This window comes from Notolepis coatsorum (assembly GCF_963971535.1).
Source record: "Notolepis coatsorum genome assembly, chromosome: 10".
NCBI lineage: Eukaryota > Metazoa > Chordata > Actinopteri > Aulopiformes > Paralepididae > Notolepis > Notolepis coatsorum.
The window spans coordinates 109,856,958-109,876,316 of record NC_140174.1 but is presented as its reverse complement, the minus strand read 5'-3'; the positions used below and the strand labels follow the sequence as shown (position 1 = coordinate 109,876,316).

Sequence of the window (19,359 nt, the reverse complement as noted above, 5' to 3'; positions counted from 1 at the left end):
TCCTGGACTAAAGAACATAGTAGAGCTGTCCTCCTGGACTAAAGAACATAGTAGAGCTGGACTAAAGAAAATAGTAGAGCTGTCCTCCTGGACTAAAGAACATAGTAGAGCTGGACTAAAGAAAATAGTAGAGCTGTTCTCCTGGACTAAAGAACATAGTAGAGCTGTTCTCCTGGACTAAAGAACATAGTAGAGCTGTTCTCCTGGACTAAAGAACATAGTAGAGCTGTTCTCATGGACTAAAGAACATAGTAGAGCTGTTCTCCTGGACTAAAGAACATAGTAGAGCTGTTCTCCTGGACTAAAGAACATAGTAGAGCTGTCCTCCTGGACTAAAGAACATAGTAGAGCTGTTCTCCTGGACTAAAGAACATAGTAGAGCTGTCCTCCTGGACTAAAGAACATAGTAGAGCTGTTCTCCTGGACTAAAGAACATAGTAGAGCTGTCCTCCTGGACTAAAGAACATAGTAGAGCTGTTCTCCTGGACTAAAGAACACAGTAGAGCTGTTCTCCTGGACTAAATAACATAGTAGAGCTGTTCTCCTGGACTAAAGAACACAGTAGAGCTGTTCTCCTGGACTAAAGAACACAGTAGAGCTGTTCTCCTGGACTAAAGAACATAGTAGAGCTGTCCTCCTGGACTAAAGAACATAGTAGAGCTGTTCTCCTGGACTAAAGAACATAGTATAACTGTTCTCCTGGACTAAAGAACATAGTAGAGCTGTCCTCCTGGACTAAAGAACATAGTAGAGCTGTTCTCCTGGACTAAAGAACATAGTAGAGCTGTTCTCCTGGACTAAAGAACATAGTAGAGCTGTTCTCCTGGACTAAAGAACATAGTAGAGCTGGACTAAAGAACATAGTAGAGCTGTTCTCCTGGACTAAAGAACATAGTAGAGCTGTTCTCCTGGACTAAAGAACACAGTAGAGCTGTTCTCCTGGACTAAAGAACATAGTAGAGCTGTTCTCCTGGACTAAAGAACATAGTAGAGCTGTTCTCCTGGACTAAAGAACATAGTAGAGCTGGACTAAAGAACATAGTAGAGCTGTTCTCCTGGACTAAAGAACATAGTAGAGCTGTTCTCCTGGACTAAAGAACATAGTAGAGCTGTTCTCCTGGACTAAAGAACATAGTAGATCTGTTCTCCTGGACTAAAGAACATAGTAGATCTGTTCTCCTGGACTAAAGAACATAGTAGAGCTGTTCTCCTGGACTAAAGAACATAGTAGAGCTGGACTAAAGAACACAGTAGAGCTGTTCTCCTGGACTAAAGAACATAGTAGAGCTGGACTAAAGAACATAGTAGAGCTGTCCTCCTGGACTAAAGAACATAGTAGAGCTGTTCTCCTGGACTAAAGAACATAGTAGAGCTGGACTAAAGAACATAGTAGATCTGTTCTCCTGGACTAAAGAACATAGTAGAACTGTTCTCCTGGACTAAAGAACATAGTAGAGCTGTTCTCCTGGACTAAAGAACATAGTAGAGATGTCCTCTTGGACTAAAGAACATAGTAGAGCTGTTCTCCTGGACTAAAGAACATAGTAGAGCTGTCCTCCTGGACTAAAGAACATAGTAGAGATGTCCTCCTGGACTAAAGAACATAGTAGAGCTGTTCTCCTGGACTAAAGAACATAGTAGAGCTGTCCTCCTGGACTAAAGAACATAGTAGAGCTGTTCTCCTGGACTAAAGAACATAGTAGAGCTGTTCTCCTGGACTAAAGAACATAGTAGAGCTGTTCTCCTGGACTAAAGAACATAGTAGAGATGTCCTCCTGGACTAAAGAACATAGTAGAGCTGTTCTCCTGGACTAAAGAACATAGTAGAGCTGTTCTCCTGGACTAAAGAACATAGTAGAGCTGTCCTCCTGGACTAAAGAACATAGTAGAGCTGTCCTCCTGGACTAAAGAACACAGTAGAGATGTCCTCCTGGACTAAATAACATAGTAGAGCTGTTCTCCTGGACTAAAGAACATAGTAGAGCTGTTCTCCTGGACTAAAGAACATAGTAGAGCTGTTCTCCTGGACTAAAGAACATAGTAGAGCTGTTCTCCTGGACTAAAGAACACAGTAGAGCTGTTCTCCTGGACTAAAGAACATAGTAGAGCTGTCCTCCTGGACTAAAGAACATAGTAGAACTGTTATCCTGGACTAAAGAACATAGTAGAGCTGTTCTCCTGGACTAAAGAACATAGTAGAGCTGTTCTCCTGGACTAAAGAACATAGTAGAGCTGTTCTCCTGGACTAAAGAACATAGTAGAGCTGTTCTCCTGGACTAAAGAACATAGTAGAGCTGTTCTCCTGGACTAAAGAACATAGTAGAGCTGTTCTCCTGGACTAAAGAACACAGTAGAGCTGTTCTCCTGGACTAAAGAACATAGTAGAGCTGTTCTCCTGGACTAAAGAACATAGTAGAGCTGTTCTCCTGGACTAAAGAACATAGTAGAGCTGTCCTCCTGGACTAAAGAACATAGTAGAGCTGTTCTCCTGGACTAAAGAACATAGTAGAGCTGTTCTCCTGGACTAAAGAACATAGTAGAGATGTCCTCCTGGACTAAAGAACATAGTAGAGCTGTCCTCCTGGACTAAAGAACATAGTAGATCTGTCCTCCTGGACTAAAGAACATAGTAGAGCTGGACTAAAGAACATAGTAGAGCTGTTCTCCTGGACTAAAGAACATAGTAGATATGTTCTCCTGGACTAAAGAACATAGTAGAGCTGTTCTCCTGGACTAAAGAACATAGTAGAGCTGTCCTCCTGGACTAAAGAACATAGTAGAGCTGTTCTCCTGGACTAAAGAACATAGTAGAGCTGTTCTCCTGGACTAAAGAACATAGTAGAGCTGTTCTCCTGGACTAAAGAACATAGTAGAGCTGTCCTCCTGGACTAAAGAACATAGTAGATCTGTCCTCCTGGACTAAAGAACATAGTAGAGCTGTTCTCCTGGACTAAAGAACATAGTAGAACTGTCCTCCTGGACTAAAGAACATAGTAGAGCTGTTCTCCTGGACTAAAGAACATAGTAGATCTGTCCTCCTGGACTAAAGAACATAGTAGAGCTGTTCTCCTGGACTAAAGAACATAGTAGAGCTGTTCTCCTGGACTAAAGAACATAGTAGAGCTGTTCTCCTGGACTAAAGAACATAGTAGAGCTGTTCTCCTGGACTAAAGAACATAGTAGAGCTGTTCTCCTGGACTAAAGAACATAGTAGAGCTGTTCTCCTGGACTAAAGAACATAGTAGAGCTGTTCTCCTGGACTAAAGAACATAGTAGAGCTGTTCTCCTGGACTAAAGAACATAGTAGAGCTGTTCTCCTGGACTAAAGAACATAGTAGAGCTGTTCTCCTGGACTAAAGAACATAGTAGAGCTGTTCTCATGGACTAAAGAACATAGTAGAGCTGTTCTCCTGGACTAAAGAACATAGTAGAGCTGTCCTCCTGGACTAAAGAACATAGTAGAGCTGTTCTCATGGACTAAAGAACATAGTAGAGCTGTTCTCCTGGACTAAAGAACACAGTAGAGATGTCCTCCTGGACTAAAGAACACAGTAGAGCTGTTCTCCTGGACTAAAGAACATAGTAGAGATGTCCTCCTGGACTAAAGAACATAGTAGAGCTGTCCTCCTGGACTAAAGAACATAGTAGAGCTGTCCTCCTGGACTAAAGAACATAGTAGAGCTGGACTAAAGAAAATAGTAGAGCTGTTCTCCTGGACTAAAGAGCATAGTAGAGCTGGACTAAAGAAAATAGTAGAGCTGTTCTCCTGGACTAAATAACATAGTAGAGCTGTTCTCCTGGACTAAAGAACATAGTAGAGCTGTTCTCCTGGACTAAATAACATAGTAGAGCTGTTCTCCTGGACTAAAGAACATAGTAGAGCTGTTCTCCTGGACTAAAGAACATAGTAGAGCTGTCCTCCTGGACTAAAGAACATAGTAGAGCTGTCCTCCTGGACTAAAGAACATAGTAGAGCTGTCCTCCTGGACTAAAGAACATAGTAGAGCTGGACTAAAGAAAATAGTAGAGCTGTCCTCCTGGACTAAAGAACATAGTAGAGCTGGACTAAAGAAAATAGTAGAGCTGTTCTCCTGGACTAAAGAACATAGTAGAGCTGTTCTCCTGGACTAAAGAACATAGTAGAGCTGTTCTCCTGGACTAAAGAACATAGTAGAGCTGTTCTCCTGGACTAAAGAACATAGTAGAGCTGTTCTCCTGGAGTAAAGAACATAGTAGAGCTGTTCTCCTGGACTAAAGAACATAGTAGAGCTGTCCTCCTGGACTAAAGAACATAGTAGAGCTGTTCTCCTGGACTAAAGAACATAGTAGAGCTGTCCTCCTGGACTAAAGAACATAGTAGAGCTGTTCTCCTGGACTAAAGAACATAGTAGAGCTGTCCTCCTGGACTAAAGAACATAGTAGAGCTGTTCTCCTGGACTAAAGAACACAGTAGAGCTGTTCTCCTGGACTAAAGAACATAGTAGAGCTGTTCTCCTGGACTAAAGAACACAGTAGAGCTGTTCTCCTGGACTAAAGAACACAGTAGAGCTGTTCTCCTGGACTAAAGAACATAGTAGAGCTGTCCTCCTGGACTAAAGAACATAGTAGAGCTGTTCTCCTGGACTAAAGAACATAGTAGAGCTGTTCTCCTGGACTAAAGAGCATAGTAGAGCTGGACTAAAGAAAATAGTAGAGCTGTTCTCCTGGACTAAATAACATAGTAGAGCTGTTCTCCTGGACTAAAGAACATAGTAGAGCTGTTCTCCTGGACTAAAGAACATAGTAGAGCTGTTCTCCTGGACTAAAGAACATAGTAGAGCTGTTCTCCTGGACTAAAGAACATAGTAGAGCTGTCCTCCTGGACTAAAGAACATAGTAGAGCTGTCCTCCTGGACTAAAGAACATAGTAGAGCTGTCCTCCTGGACTAAAGAACATAGTAGAGCTGGACTAAAGAAAATAGTAGAGCTGTCCTCCTGGACTAAAGAACATAGTAGAGCTGGACTAAAGAAAATAGTAGAGCTGTTCTCCTGGACTAAAGAACATAGTAGAGCTGTTCTCCTGGACTAAAGAACATAGTAGAGCTGTTCTCCTGGACTAAAGAACATAGTAGAGCTGTTCTCATGGACTAAAGAACATAGTAGAGCTGTTCTCCTGGACTAAAGAACATAGTAGAGCTGTTCTCCTGGACTAAAGAACATAGTAGAGCTGTCCTCCTGGACTAAAGAACATAGTAGAGCTGTTCTCCTGGACTAAAGAACATAGTAGAGCTGTCCTCCTGGACTAAAGAACATAGTAGAGCTGTTCTCCTGGACTAAAGAACATAGTAGAGCTGTCCTCCTGGACTAAAGAACATAGTAGAGCTGTTCTCCTGGACTAAAGAACACAGTAGAGCTGTTCTCCTGGACTAAATAACATAGTAGAGCTGTTCTCCTGGACTAAAGAACACAGTAGAGCTGTTCTCCTGGACTAAAGAACACAGTAGAGCTGTTCTCCTGGACTAAAGAACATAGTAGAGCTGTCCTCCTGGACTAAAGAACATAGTAGAGCTGTTCTCCTGGACTAAAGAACATAGTATAACTGTTCTGGACTAAAGAACATAGTAGAGCTGTCCTCCTGGACTAAAGAACATAGTAGAGCTGTTCTCCTGGACTAAAGAACATAGTAGAGCTGTTCTCCTGGACTAAAGAACATAGTAGAGCTGTTCTCCTGGACTAAAGAACATAGTAGAGCTGGACTAAAGAACATAGTAGAGCTGTTCTCCTGGACTAAAGAACATAGTAGAGCTGTTCTCCTGGACTAAAGAACACAGTAGAGCTGTTCTCCTGGACTAAAGAACATAGTAGAGCTGTTCTCCTGGACTAAAGAACATAGTAGAGCTGTTCTCCTGGACTAAAGAACATAGTAGAGCTGGACTAAAGAACATAGTAGAGCTGTTCTCCTGGACTAAAGAACATAGTAGAGCTGTTCTCCTGGACTAAAGAACATAGTAGAGCTGTTCTCCTGGACTAAAGAACATAGTAGATCTGTTCTCCTGGACTAAAGAACATAGTAGATCTGTTCTCCTGGACTAAAGAACATAGTAGAGCTGTTCTCCTGGACTAAAGAACATAGTAGAGCTGGACTAAAGAACACAGTAGAGCTGTTCTCCTGGACTAAAGAACATAGTAGAGCTGGACTAAAGAACATAGTAGAGCTGTCCTCCTGGACTAAAGAACATAGTAGAGCTGTTCTCCTGGACTAAAGAACATAGTAGAGCTGGACTAAAGAACATAGTAGATCTGTTCTCCTGGACTAAAGAACATAGTAGAACTGTTCTCCTGGACTAAAGAACATAGTAGAGCTGTTCTCCTGGACTAAAGAACATAGTAGAGATGTCCTCTTGGACTAAAGAACATAGTAGAGCTGTTCTCCTGGACTAAAGAACACAGTAGAGCTGTTCTCCTGGACTAAAGAACATAGTAGAGCTGTTCTCCTGGACTAAAGAACACAGTAGAGCTGTTCTCCTGGACTAAAGAACACAGTAGAGCTGTTCTCCTGGACTAAAGAACATAGTAGAGCTGTCCTCCTGGACTAAAGAACATAGTAGAGCTGTTCTCCTGGACTAAAGAACATAGTAGAGCTGTTCTCCTGGACTAAAGAGCATAGTAGAGCTGGACTAAAGAAAATAGTAGAGCTGTTCTCCTGGACTAAATAACATAGTAGAGCTGTTCTCCTGGACTAAAGAACATAGTAGAGCTGTTCTCCTGGACTAAAGAACATAGTAGAGCTGTTCTCCTGGACTAAAGAACATAGTAGAGCTGTTCTCCTGGACTAAAGAACATAGTAGAGCTGTCCTCCTGGACTAAAGAACATAGTAGAGCTGTCCTCCTGGACTAAAGAACATAGTAGAGCTGTCCTCCTGGACTAAAGAACATAGTAGAGCTGGACTAAAGAAAATAGTAGAGCTGTCCTCCTGGACTAAAGAACATAGTAGAGCTGGACTAAAGAAAATAGTAGAGCTGTTCTCCTGGACTAAAGAACATAGTAGAGCTGTTCTCCTGGACTAAAGAACATAGTAGAGCTGTTCTCCTGGACTAAAGAACATAGTAGAGCTGTTCTCATGGACTAAAGAACATAGTAGAGCTGTTCTCCTGGACTAAAGAACATAGTAGAGCTGTTCTCCTGGACTAAAGAACATAGTAGAGCTGTCCTCCTGGACTAAAGAACATAGTAGAGCTGTTCTCCTGGACTAAAGAACATAGTAGAGCTGTCCTCCTGGACTAAAGAACATAGTAGAGCTGTTCTCCTGGACTAAAGAACATAGTAGAGCTGTCCTCCTGGACTAAAGAACATAGTAGAGCTGTTCTCCTGGACTAAAGAACACAGTAGAGCTGTTCTCCTGGACTAAATAACATAGTAGAGCTGTTCTCCTGGACTAAAGAACACAGTAGAGCTGTTCTCCTGGACTAAAGAACACAGTAGAGCTGTTCTCCTGGACTAAAGAACATAGTAGAGCTGTCCTCCTGGACTAAAGAACATAGTAGAGCTGTTCTCCTGGACTAAAGAACATAGTATAACTGTTCTCCTGGACTAAAGAACATAGTAGAGCTGTCCTCCTGGACTAAAGAACATAGTAGAGCTGTTCTCCTGGACTAAAGAACATAGTAGAGCTGTTCTCCTGGACTAAAGAACATAGTAGAGCTGTTCTCCTGGACTAAAGAACATAGTAGAGCTGGACTAAAGAACATAGTAGAGCTGTTCTCCTGGACTAAAGAACATAGTAGAGCTGTTCTCCTGGACTAAAGAACACAGTAGAGCTGTTCTCCTGGACTAAAGAACATAGTAGAGCTGTTCTCCTGGACTAAAGAACATAGTAGAGCTGTTCTCCTGGACTAAAGAACATAGTAGAGCTGGACTAAAGAACATAGTAGAGCTGTTCTCCTGGACTAAAGAACATAGTAGAGCTGTTCTCCTGGACTAAAGAACATAGTAGAGCTGTTCTCCTGGACTAAAGAACATAGTAGATCTGTTCTCCTGGACTAAAGAACATAGTAGATCTGTTCTCCTGGACTAAAGAACATAGTAGAGCTGTTCTCCTGGACTAAAGAACATAGTAGAGCTGGACTAAAGAACACAGTAGAGCTGTTCTCCTGGACTAAAGAACATAGTAGAGCTGGACTAAAGAACATAGTAGAGCTGTCCTCCTGGACTAAAGAACATAGTAGAGCTGTTCTCCTGGACTAAAGAACATAGTAGAGCTGGACTAAAGAACATAGTAGATCTGTTCTCCTGGACTAAAGAACATAGTAGAACTGTTCTCCTGGACTAAAGAACATAGTAGAGCTGTTCTCCTGGACTAAAGAACATAGTAGAGATGTCCTCTTGGACTAAAGAACATAGTAGAGCTGTTCTCCTGGACTAAAGAACATAGTAGAGCTGTCCTCCTGGACTAAAGAACATAGTAGAGATGTCCTCCTGGACTAAAGAACATAGTAGAGCTGTTCTCCTGGACTAAAGAACATAGTAGAGCTGTCCTCCTGGACTAAAGAACATAGTAGAGCTGTTCTCCTGGACTAAAGAACATAGTAGAGCTGTTCTCCTGGACTAAAGAACATAGTAGAGCTGTTCTCCTGGACTAAAGAACATAGTAGAGATGTCCTCCTGGACTAAAGAACATAGTAGAGCTGTTCTCCTGGACTAAAGAACATAGTAGAGCTGTTCTCCTGGACTAAAGAACATAGTAGAGCTGTCCTCCTGGACTAAAGAACATAGTAGAGCTGTCCTCCTGGACTAAAGAACACAGTAGAGATGTCCTCCTGGACTAAAGAACATAGTAGAGCTGTTCTCCTGGACTAAAGAACATAGTAGAGCTGTTCTCCTGGACTAAAGAACATAGTAGAGCTGTTCTCCTGGACTAAAGAACATAGTAGAGCTGTTCTCCTGGACTAAAGAACACAGTAGAGCTGTTCTCCTGGACTAAAGAACATAGTAGAGCTGTCCTCCTGGACTAAAGAACATAGTAGAACTGTTATCCTGGACTAAAGAACATAGTAGAGCTGTTCTCCTGGACTAAAGAACATAGTAGAGCTGTTCTCCTGGACTAAAGAACATAGTAGAGCTGTTCTCCTGGACTAAAGAACATAGTAGAGCTGTTCTCCTGGACTAAAGAACATAGTAGAGCTGTTCTCCTGGACTAAAGAACATAGTAGAGCTGTTCTCCTGGACTAAAGAACACAGTAGAGCTGTTCTCCTGGACTAAAGAACATAGTAGAGCTGTTCTCCTGGACTAAAGAACATAGTAGAGCTGTTCTCCTGGACTAAAGAACATAGTAGAGCTGTCCTCCTGGACTAAAGAACATAGTAGAGCTGTTCTCCTGGACTAAAGAACATAGTAGAGCTGTTCTCCTGGACTAAAGAACATAGTAGAGATGTCCTCCTGGACTAAAGAACATAGTAGAGCTGTCCTCCTGGACTAAAGAACATAGTAGATCTGTCCTCCTGGACTAAAGAACATAGTAGAGCTGGACTAAAGAACATAGTAGAGCTGTTCTCCTGGACTAAAGAACATAGTAGATATGTTCTCCTGGACTAAAGAACATAGTAGAGCTGTTCTCCTGGACTAAAGAACATAGTAGAGCTGTCCTCCTGGACTAAAGAACATAGTAGAGCTGTTCTCCTGGACTAAAGAACATAGTAGAGCTGTTCTCCTGGACTAAAGAACATAGTAGAGCTGTTCTCCTGGACTAAAGAACATAGTAGAGCTGTCCTCCTGGACTAAAGAACATAGTAGATCTGTCCTCCTGGACTAAAGAACATAGTAGAGCTGTTCTCCTGGACTAAAGAACATAGTAGAACTGTCCTCCTGGACTAAAGAACATAGTAGAGCTGTTCTCCTGGACTAAAGAACATAGTAGATCTGTCCTCCTGGACTAAAGAACATAGTAGAGCTGTTCTCCTGGACTAAAGAACATAGTAGAGCTGTTCTCCTGGACTAAAGAACATAGTAGAGCTGTTCTCCTGGACTAAAGAACATAGTAGAGCTGTTCTCCTGGACTAAAGAACATAGTAGAGCTGTTCTCCTGGACTAAAGAACATAGTAGAGCTGTTCTCCTGGACTAAAGAACATAGTAGAGCTGTTCTCCTGGACTAAAGAACATAGTAGAGCTGTTCTCCTGGACTAAAGAACATAGTAGAGCTGTTCTCCTGGACTAAAGAACATAGTAGAGCTGTTCTCATGGACTAAAGAACATAGTAGAGCTGTTCTCCTGGACTAAAGAACATAGTAGAGCTGTCCTCCTGGACTAAAGAACATAGTAGAGCTGTTCTCATGGACTAAAGAACATAGTAGAGCTGTTCTCCTGGACTAAAGAACACAGTAGAGATGTCCTCCTGGACTAAAGAACACAGTAGAGCTGTTCTCCTGGACTAAAGAACATAGTAGAGATGTCCTCCTGGACTAAAGAACATAGTAGAGCTGTCCTCCTGGACTAAAGAACATAGTAGAGCTGTCCTCCTGGACTAAAGAACATAGTAGAGCTGGACTAAAGAAAATAGTAGAGCTGTTCTCCTGGACTAAAGAGCATAGTAGAGCTGGACTAAAGAAAATAGTAGAGCTGTTCTCCTGGACTAAATAACATAGTAGAGCTGTTCTCCTGGACTAAAGAACATAGTAGAGCTGTTCTCCTGGACTAAATAACATAGTAGAGCTGTTCTCCTGGACTAAAGAACATAGTAGAGCTGTTCTCCTGGACTAAAGAACATAGTAGAGCTGTCCTCCTGGACTAAAGAACATAGTAGAGCTGTCCTCCTGGACTAAAGAACATAGTAGAGCTGTCCTCCTGGACTAAAGAACATAGTAGAGCTGGACTAAAGAAAATAGTAGAGCTGTCCTCCTGGACTAAAGAACATAGTAGAGCTGGACTAAAGAAAATAGTAGAGCTGTTCTCCTGGACTAAAGAACATAGTAGAGCTGTTCTCCTGGACTAAAGAACATAGTAGAGCTGTTCTCCTGGACTAAAGAACATAGTAGAGCTGTTCTCCTGGACTAAAGAACATAGTAGAGCTGTTCTCCTGGAGTAAAGAACATAGTAGAGCTGTTCTCCTGGACTAAAGAACATAGTAGAGCTGTCCTCCTGGACTAAAGAACATAGTAGAGCTGTTCTCCTGGACTAAAGAACATAGTAGAGCTGTCCTCCTGGACTAAAGAACATAGTAGAGCTGTTCTCCTGGACTAAAGAACATAGTAGAGCTGTCCTCCTGGACTAAAGAACATAGTAGAGCTGTTCTCCTGGACTAAAGAACACAGTAGAGCTGTTCTCCTGGACTAAAGAACATAGTAGAGCTGTTCTCCTGGACTAAAGAACACAGTAGAGCTGTTCTCCTGGACTAAAGAACACAGTAGAGCTGTTCTCCTGGACTAAAGAACATAGTAGAGCTGTCCTCCTGGACTAAAGAACATAGTAGAGCTGTTCTCCTGGACTAAAGAACATAGTATAACTGTTCTCCTGGACTAAAGAACATAGTAGAGCTGTCCTCCTGGACTAAAGAACATAGTAGAGCTGTTCTCCTGGACTAAAGAACATAGTAGAGCTGTTCTCCTGGACTAAAGAACATAGTAGAGCTGTTCTCCTGGACTAAAGAACATAGTAGAGCTGGACTAAAGAACATAGTAGAGCTGTTCTCCTGGACTAAAGAACATAGTAGAGCTGTTCTCCTGGACTAAAGAACACAGTAGAGCTGTTCTCCTGGACTAAAGAACATAGTAGAGCTGTTCTCCTGGACTAAAGAACATAGTAGAGCTGTTCTCCTGGACTAAAGAACATAGTAGAGCTGGACTAAAGAACATAGTAGAGCTGTTCTCCTGGACTAAAGAACATAGTAGAGCTGTTCTCCTGGACTAAAGAACATAGTAGAGCTGTTCTCCTGGACTAAAGAACATAGTAGATCTGTTCTCCTGGACTAAAGAACATAGTAGATCTGTTCTCCTGGACTAAAGAACATAGTAGAGCTGTTCTCCTGGACTAAAGGACATAGTAGAGCTGGACTAAAGAACACAGTAGAGCTGTTCTCCTGGACTAAAGAACATAGTAGAGCTGGACTAAAGAACATAGTAGAGCTGTCCTCCTGGACTAAAGAACATAGTAGAGCTGTTCTCCTGGACTAAAGAACATAGTAGAGCTGGACTAAAGAACATAGTAGATCTGTTCTCCTGGACTAAAGAACATAGTAGAACTGTTCTCCTGGACTAAAGAACATAGTAGAGCTGTTCTCCTGGACTAAAGAACATAGTAGAGATGTCCTCCTGGACTAAAGAACATAGTAGAGCTGTTCTCCTGGACTAAAGAACATAGTAGAGCTGTCCTCCTGGACTAAAGAACATAGTAGAGATGTCCTCCTGGACTAAAGAACATAGTAGAGCTGTTCTCCTGGACTAAAGAACATAGTAGAGCTGTCCTCCTGGACTAAAGAACATAGTAGAGCTGTTCTCCTGGACTAAAGAACATAGTAGAGCTGTTCTCCTGGACTAAAGAACATAGTAGAGCTGTTTTCCTGGACTAAAGAACATAGTAGAGATGTCCTCCTGGACTAAAGAACATAGTAGAGCTGTTCTCCTGGACTAAAGAACATAGTAGAGCTGTTCTCCTGGACTAAAGAACATAGTAGAGCTGTCCTCCTGGACTAAAGAACATAGTAGAGCTGTCCTCCTGGACTAAAGAACACAGTAGAGATGTCCTCCTGGACTAAAGAACATAGTAGAGCTGTTCTCCTGGACTAAAGAACATAGTAGAGCTGTTCTCCTGGACTAAAGAACATAGTAGAGCTGTTCTCCTGGACTAAAGAACATAGTAGAGCTGTTCTCCTGGACTAAAGAACACAGTAGAGCTGTTCTCCTGGACTAAAGAACATAGTAGAGCTGTTCTCTTGGACTAAAGAACATAGTAGAGCTGTCCTCCTGGACTAAAGAACATAGTAGAGCTGTTCTCCTGGACTAAAGAACACAGTAGAGCTGTTCTCCTGGACTAAAGAACATAGTAGAGCTGTTCTCCTGGACTAAAGAACATAGTAGATCTGTCCTCCTGGACTAAAGAACATAGTAGAGCTGTTCTCCTGGACTAAAGAACACAGTAGAGCTGTTCTCCTGGACTAAAGAACATAGTAGAGCTGTTCTCCTGGACTAAAGAACATAGTAGAGCTGTTCTCCTGGACTAAAGAACATAGTAGAGCTGTCCTCCTGGACTAAAGAACATAGTAGAGCTGTCCTCCTGGACTAAAGAACATAGTAGAGCTGGACTAAAGAAAATAGTAGAGCTGTTCTCCTGGACTAAAGAGCATAGTAGAGCTGGACTAAAGAAAATAGTAGAGCTGTTCTCCTGGACTAAATAACATAGTAGAGCTGTTCTCCTGGACTAAAGAACATAGTAGAGCTGTTCTCCTGGACTAAAGAACATAGTAGAGCTGTTCTCCTGGACTAAAGAACATAGTAGAGCTGTTCTCCTGGACTAAAGAACATAGTAGAGCTGTCCTCCTGGACTAAAGAACATAGTAGAGCTGTCCTCCTGGACTAAAGAACATAGTAGAGCTGTCCTCCTGGACTAAAGAACATAGTAGAGCTGGACTAAAGAAAATAGTAGAGCTGTCCTCCTGGACTAAAGAACATAGTAGAGCTGGACTAAAGAAAATAGTAGAGCTGTTCTCCTGGACTAAAGAACATAGTAGAGCTGTTCTCCTGGACTAAAGAACATAGTAGAGCTGTTCTCCTGGACTAAAGAACATAGTAGAGCTGTTCTCCTGGACTAAAGAACATAGTAGAGCTGTTCTCCTGGACTAAAGAACATAGTAGAGCTGTTCTCCTGGACTAAAGAACATAGTAGAGCTGTCCTCCTGGACTAAAGAACATAGTAGAGCTGTTCTCCTGGACTAAAGAACATAGTAGAGCTGTCCTCCTGGACTAAATAACATAGTAGAGCTGTTCTCCTGGACTAAAGAACATAGTAGAGCTGTTCTCCTGGACTAAAGAACACAGTAGAGCTGTTCTCCTGGACTAAAGAACATAGTAGAGCTGTCCTCCTGGACTAAAGAACATAGTAGAGCTGTTCTCCTGGACTAAAGAACATAGTATAACTGTTCTCCTGGACTAAAGAACATAGTAGAGCTGTCCTCCTGGACTAAAGAACATAGTAGAGCTGTTCTCCTGGACTAAAGAACATAGTAGAGCTGTTCTCCTGGACTAAAGAACATAGTAGAGCTGTTCTCCTGGACTAAAGAACATAGTAGAGCTGGACTAAAGAACATAGTAGAGCTGTTCTCCTGGACTAAAGAACATAGTAGAGCTGTTCTCCTGGACTAAAGAACACAGTAGAGCTGTTCTCCTGGACTAAAGAACATAGTAGAGCTGTTCTCCTGGACTAAAGAACATAGTAGAGCTGTTCTCCTGGACTAAAGAACATAGTAGAGCTGGACTAAAGAACATAGTAGAGCTGTTCTCCTGGACTAAAGAACATAGTAGAGCTGTTCTCCTGGACTAAAGAACATAGTAGAGCTGTTCTCCTGGACTAAAGAACATAGTAGATCTGTTCTCCTGGACTAAAGAACATCGTAGATCTGTTCTCCTGGACTAAAGAACATAGTAGAGCTGTTCTCCTGGACTAAAGAACATAGTAGAGCTGGACTAAAGAACACAGTAGAGCTGTTCTCCTGGACTAAAGAACATAGTAGAGCTGGACTAAAGAACATAGTAGAGCTGTCCTCCTGGACTAAAGAACATAGTAGAGCTGTTCTCCTGGACTAAAGAACATAGTAGAGCTGGACTAAAGAACATAGTAGATCTGTTCTCCTGGACTAAAGAACATAGTAGAACTGTTCTCCTGGACTAAAGAACATAGTAGAGCTGTTCTCCTGGACTAAAGAACATAGTAGAGATGTCCTCCTGGACTAAAGAACATAGTAGAGCTGTTCTCCTGGACTAAAGAACATCGTAGAGCTGTCCTCCTGGACTAAAGAACATAGTAGAGATGTCCTCCTGGACTAAAGAACATAGTAGAGCTGTTCTCCTGGACTAAAGAACATAGTAGAGCTGTCCTCCTGGACTAAAGAACATAGTAGAGCTGTTCTCCTGGACTAAAGAACATAGTAGAGCTGTTCTCCTGGACTAAAGAACATAGTAGAGCTGTTCTCCTGGACTAAAGAACATAGTAGAGATGTCCTCCTGGACTAAAGAACATAGTAGAGCTGTTCTCCTGGACTAAAGAACATAGTAGAGCTGTTCTCCTGGACTAAAGAACATAGTAGAGCTGTCCTCCTGGACTAAAGAACACAGTAGAGATGTCCTCCTGGACTAAAGAACATAGTAGAGCTGTTCTCCTGGACTAAAGAACATAGTAGAGCTGTTCTCCTGGACTAAAGAACATAGTAGAGCTGTTCTCCTGGACTAAAGAACATAGTAGAGCTGTTCTCCTGGACTAAAGAACACAGTAGAGCTGTTCTCCTGGACTAAAGAACATAGTAGAGCTGTTCTCTTGGACTAAAGAACATAGTAGAGCTGTCCTCCTGGACTAAAGAACATAGTAGAGCTGTTCTCCTGGACTAAAGAACACAGTAGAGCTGTTCTCCTGGACTAAAGAACATAGTAGAGCTGTTCTCCTGGACTAAAGAACATAGTAGAGCTGTTCTCCTGGACTAAAGAACACAGTAGAGCTGTTCTCCTGGACTAAAGAACATAGTAGAGCTGTTCTCCTGGACTAAAGAACATAGTAGAGCTGTTCTCCTGGACTAAAGAACATAGTAGAGCTGTTCTCCTGGACTAAAGAACATAGTAGAGCTGTTCTCATGGACTAAAGAACATAGTAGAGCTGTTCTCCTGGACTAAAGAACATAGTAGAGCTGTCCTCCTGGACTAAAGAACACAGTAGAGCTGTTCTCCTGGACTAAAGAACATAGTAGAGCTGTTCTCCTGGACTAAAGAACATAGTAGAGCTGTTCTCCTGGACTAAAGAACACAGTAGAGCTGTTCTCCTGGACTAAAGAACATAGTAGAGCTGTTCTCCTGGACTAAAGAACATAGTAGAGCTGTTCTCCTGGACTAAAGAACACAGTAGAGCTGTTCTCCTGGACTAAAGAACATAGTAGAGCTGTTCTCCTGGACTAAAGAACATAGTAGAGCTGGCAGACCCAGTTTAATGACCTGTACATTGTATATTACTGTTGCACTTTACTGTTACATTTGCACTCTGGCTGGACGTCAGACTTATTTTCTATGTCCTGTGCTTGTGCTGCATGATGACAATAGGGAGGTGTAGTGTTTTCGGCCGGTCCACCTCGCCAAATTGCAACGTATTTCCCCATTGCCCATTTCTAAATCCTCTCGTTTAAAACAAATAAAGCATGCACATTTGCATGGTGTACCTTTCTGTGCTTATTCATCCACAATCTATAGCTCAACATGAAAATATTCGCAATTAGTCGTAATTTTTTATTTGTTTTATCGCCGAAATTTTTCTCAACCAAAAATGCTTAAACAATAATGTTAGTGATAGAAGGGAACTAATTTAGTGCAAAAATGGAAAGCTTTCCAATGTTCATGAGGCAGAATTGTTATAATAGCCGATAATCCATTTTCCCAATGATAAATCCCTGTACGGGTGGACCTAACCTACTGTGTTTCCTCCAGGCAAGCTGCGCAGACGGCAGTTCTACTCGCAGCCTCTGGGGAACGGCCGCCTCCTCTCCCAGGGCTCCACCTTCACCTACCAGGATGTGGTGGACCAGCTGCTGGTGTACACGCCCGACCCGGTCAGCGGCAGCACCGACGAGCTGGGCTTCAGCCTCACCGACGGCACGCACACCAGCACCGGACGCCTGGAGTTCACCATGGACGTGCGCCGGAGCGAGGGCCCCCGCATGACCGTCAACAGGGGCCTGCAACTGGCAGCAGGTAGGAGGGGAGGGAGGGAGGGGGGAGGGGAGGGAGGGAGGGAGGGGCCCCGCATGACCGTCAACAGGGGCCTGCAACTGGCAGCAGGTAGGAGGGGAGGGAGGGAGGGGGGAGGGAGGGAGGGAGGGAGGCCCCCGCATGACCGTCAACAGGGGCCTGCAACTGGCAGCAGGTAGGAGGGGAGGGGGGAGGGGAGGAGGGAGGGAGGGAGGGAGGGAGGGAGGGAGGGAGGAGGGGCCGCATGACCGTCAACAGGGGCCTGCAACTGGCAGCAGTAGGAGGGGAGGGAGGGAGGGGGGAGGGAGGGAGGGAGGGAGGGAGGGAGGGAGCGAGGGGCCGCATGACCGTCAACAGGGGCCTGCAACTGGCAGCAGGTAGGAGGGGAGGGGGGAGGGGGAGGGGGGAGGGAGGGAGGGAGGGGCCCGCATGACCGTCAACAGGGGCCTGCAACTGGCAGCAGGTAGGAGGGGAGGGAGGGAGGGGGGAGGGGAGGGAGGGAGGGAGCGAGGGGGCCCCGCATGACCGTCAACAGGGGCCTGCAACTGGCAGCAGGTAGGAGGGGAGGGAGGGAGGGGGAGGGGAGGGAGGGAGGGAGGGAGGGGCCCGCATGACCGTCAACAGGGGCCTGCAACTGGCAGCAGGTAGGAGGGGAGGGGGGAGGGGGGGAGGGAGGGGGGGAGGGAGGGAGGGAGGGGGAGGGAGGGAGGGAGGGGGGAGGAGGAGGGAGGGAGGGAGGGAGGGAGGGAGGGAGGGAAGGAGGGAGGGAGGGAGGGAGGGGAGGGAGGGGGGAAGGGAGGGAGGGAGGGAGGGAGGGATGGGAGGAGTTGATTGTGGATAGAGGGGGGAGGGTTGAGTGGGGATGGAGGGGGGAGGGGTTGAGTGGGGATGGAGGGGGGAGGGGTTGCTACTGCTGGCCAAGACTGATGTGATCAAACACAGTTGCACTGTCCAAGGGAACTGAGTTCGTAGGATTTTAAAATGGCTTTGAATTCTCCGAGGGTGACCAGTCCTGGTAATTTTAGGTCCTCCTGTATCTTGTTCCAAGATGAAGGAGCAGCATATTTAAACGCCCTTTTTCCCAATTCAGTTCTCATATGGGGAACTTCCAGTGTTAGAGCAGCTTGAGAACGAAGGGCATACTTATATTGCTTTGTGCACAGAAGCACACTTAGGTACGAGGGACCAGTTTAAGCAGAGCTTTGTGCACCAGAGAGAGCCATCGAGAAAATCGCCGTATTTGTAGAGATACATACATTTATGACATACCAGATTTGCAAATACAGTACTGTTTGTGATACAAAAATAGTCAGAAAAGAGAGTATATACATTTGACGTAAAAACTGTACATTGGAGGAGGTTGGGTAGGTGGGGTGGGGTTGGGTGGGATGGGGGGGGGGGGCTGTACGTCGGAGGTGGTTGGGTGGCGTGAACACTTAAGGCAACGCACTTGTGCTTCGCGTTTCTCTGATGGCCACGACGCCCACGTGACCCCGCGCTAGCACGCCCCCTTATCCACGCCTGCCGCTACGCCGAGCCAAGCTCCTCTGTGTGTTGCAGCGCGCGGCAGAGGTCCCTGTGTGTTCTCGCCTTCCTCAATTATATGCATGCAAGTATTGACTACGCCGTAACGAATCATTAAAAAATATACCGTTAACTGGAATATGTTGTTTCTTTACACATATGTTGGATTATGTAATTGGTTTGTCATGACAAACAAATAAAAAAAATCGAGATTTACCCGGTGGCTACAACAACACACAGTGACTACATGTAGTGACCGTAGGGCGACTTGATGGATTGAAATGGAAAACTTGAGGCTCAGAAGACAGACTCATTGGAGTCTTCTCTAAAGACACAGGAGGGGGGAAACAGCTGAATTCAATTCGCACGGGTGACGGATGAGCCGAGAGAAAAGAACCAACAGTTAGTAATCTCCTCAGGTAGTGCTTCACCTCCCTTTCCACATACGGCCTATAGATCAGAGCCAGGATTCTGTGTGGCTTCAACACAAACAGCAACATGTATCACTGTGTGTTGTTGTAGCCACCGGGTAAATCGCGATTTTTTTTAATTTGTTTGTCATGACAAACCAATTACATAATCCAACATATGTGTAAAGGCACAACATATTCCAGTTAACGGTATCTTTTTTTAATGATTCGTTACGGCGTAGTCAATACTTGCATGCATATAAATTGAGGAAGGCGAGAACACACAGGGACCTCTGCCGCGCTGCAACACACAGAGGAGCTTGGCTCGGCGTAGCGGCAGGCGTGGATAAGGGGGCGTGCTAGCGCGTGGTCACGTGGGCGTCGTGGCCAATCAGAGAAATGAGGAAGCACAAGTGCGTTGCCTTAAGTGTTCACGCGGTTGGTTGGGTGGGTGGGGTGGGGGGTTGGGTAGGAGGGGTGGGTGGGGACACTGTACACCTGTACAAGCAAAACTGTAC

General features: G+C 44.2%; 1 protein-coding gene across 1 annotated transcript in view; it reads left to right on the top strand.

Annotated features, from left to right (window-relative positions):
* The window catches only part of fras1 (Fraser extracellular matrix complex subunit 1), a gene marked incomplete at its 5' end in the record, with an annotated part of 148,441 nt that overhangs the window by 55,324 nt on the left and 73,758 nt on the right, over nucleotides 1-19,359 (top strand). Inside the window, 1 exon segment of the mRNA XM_084323142.1 lies at nucleotides 16,647-16,910. Within this exon segment, the coding sequence (XP_084179268.1) occupies nucleotides 16,647-16,910 (264 nt within the window).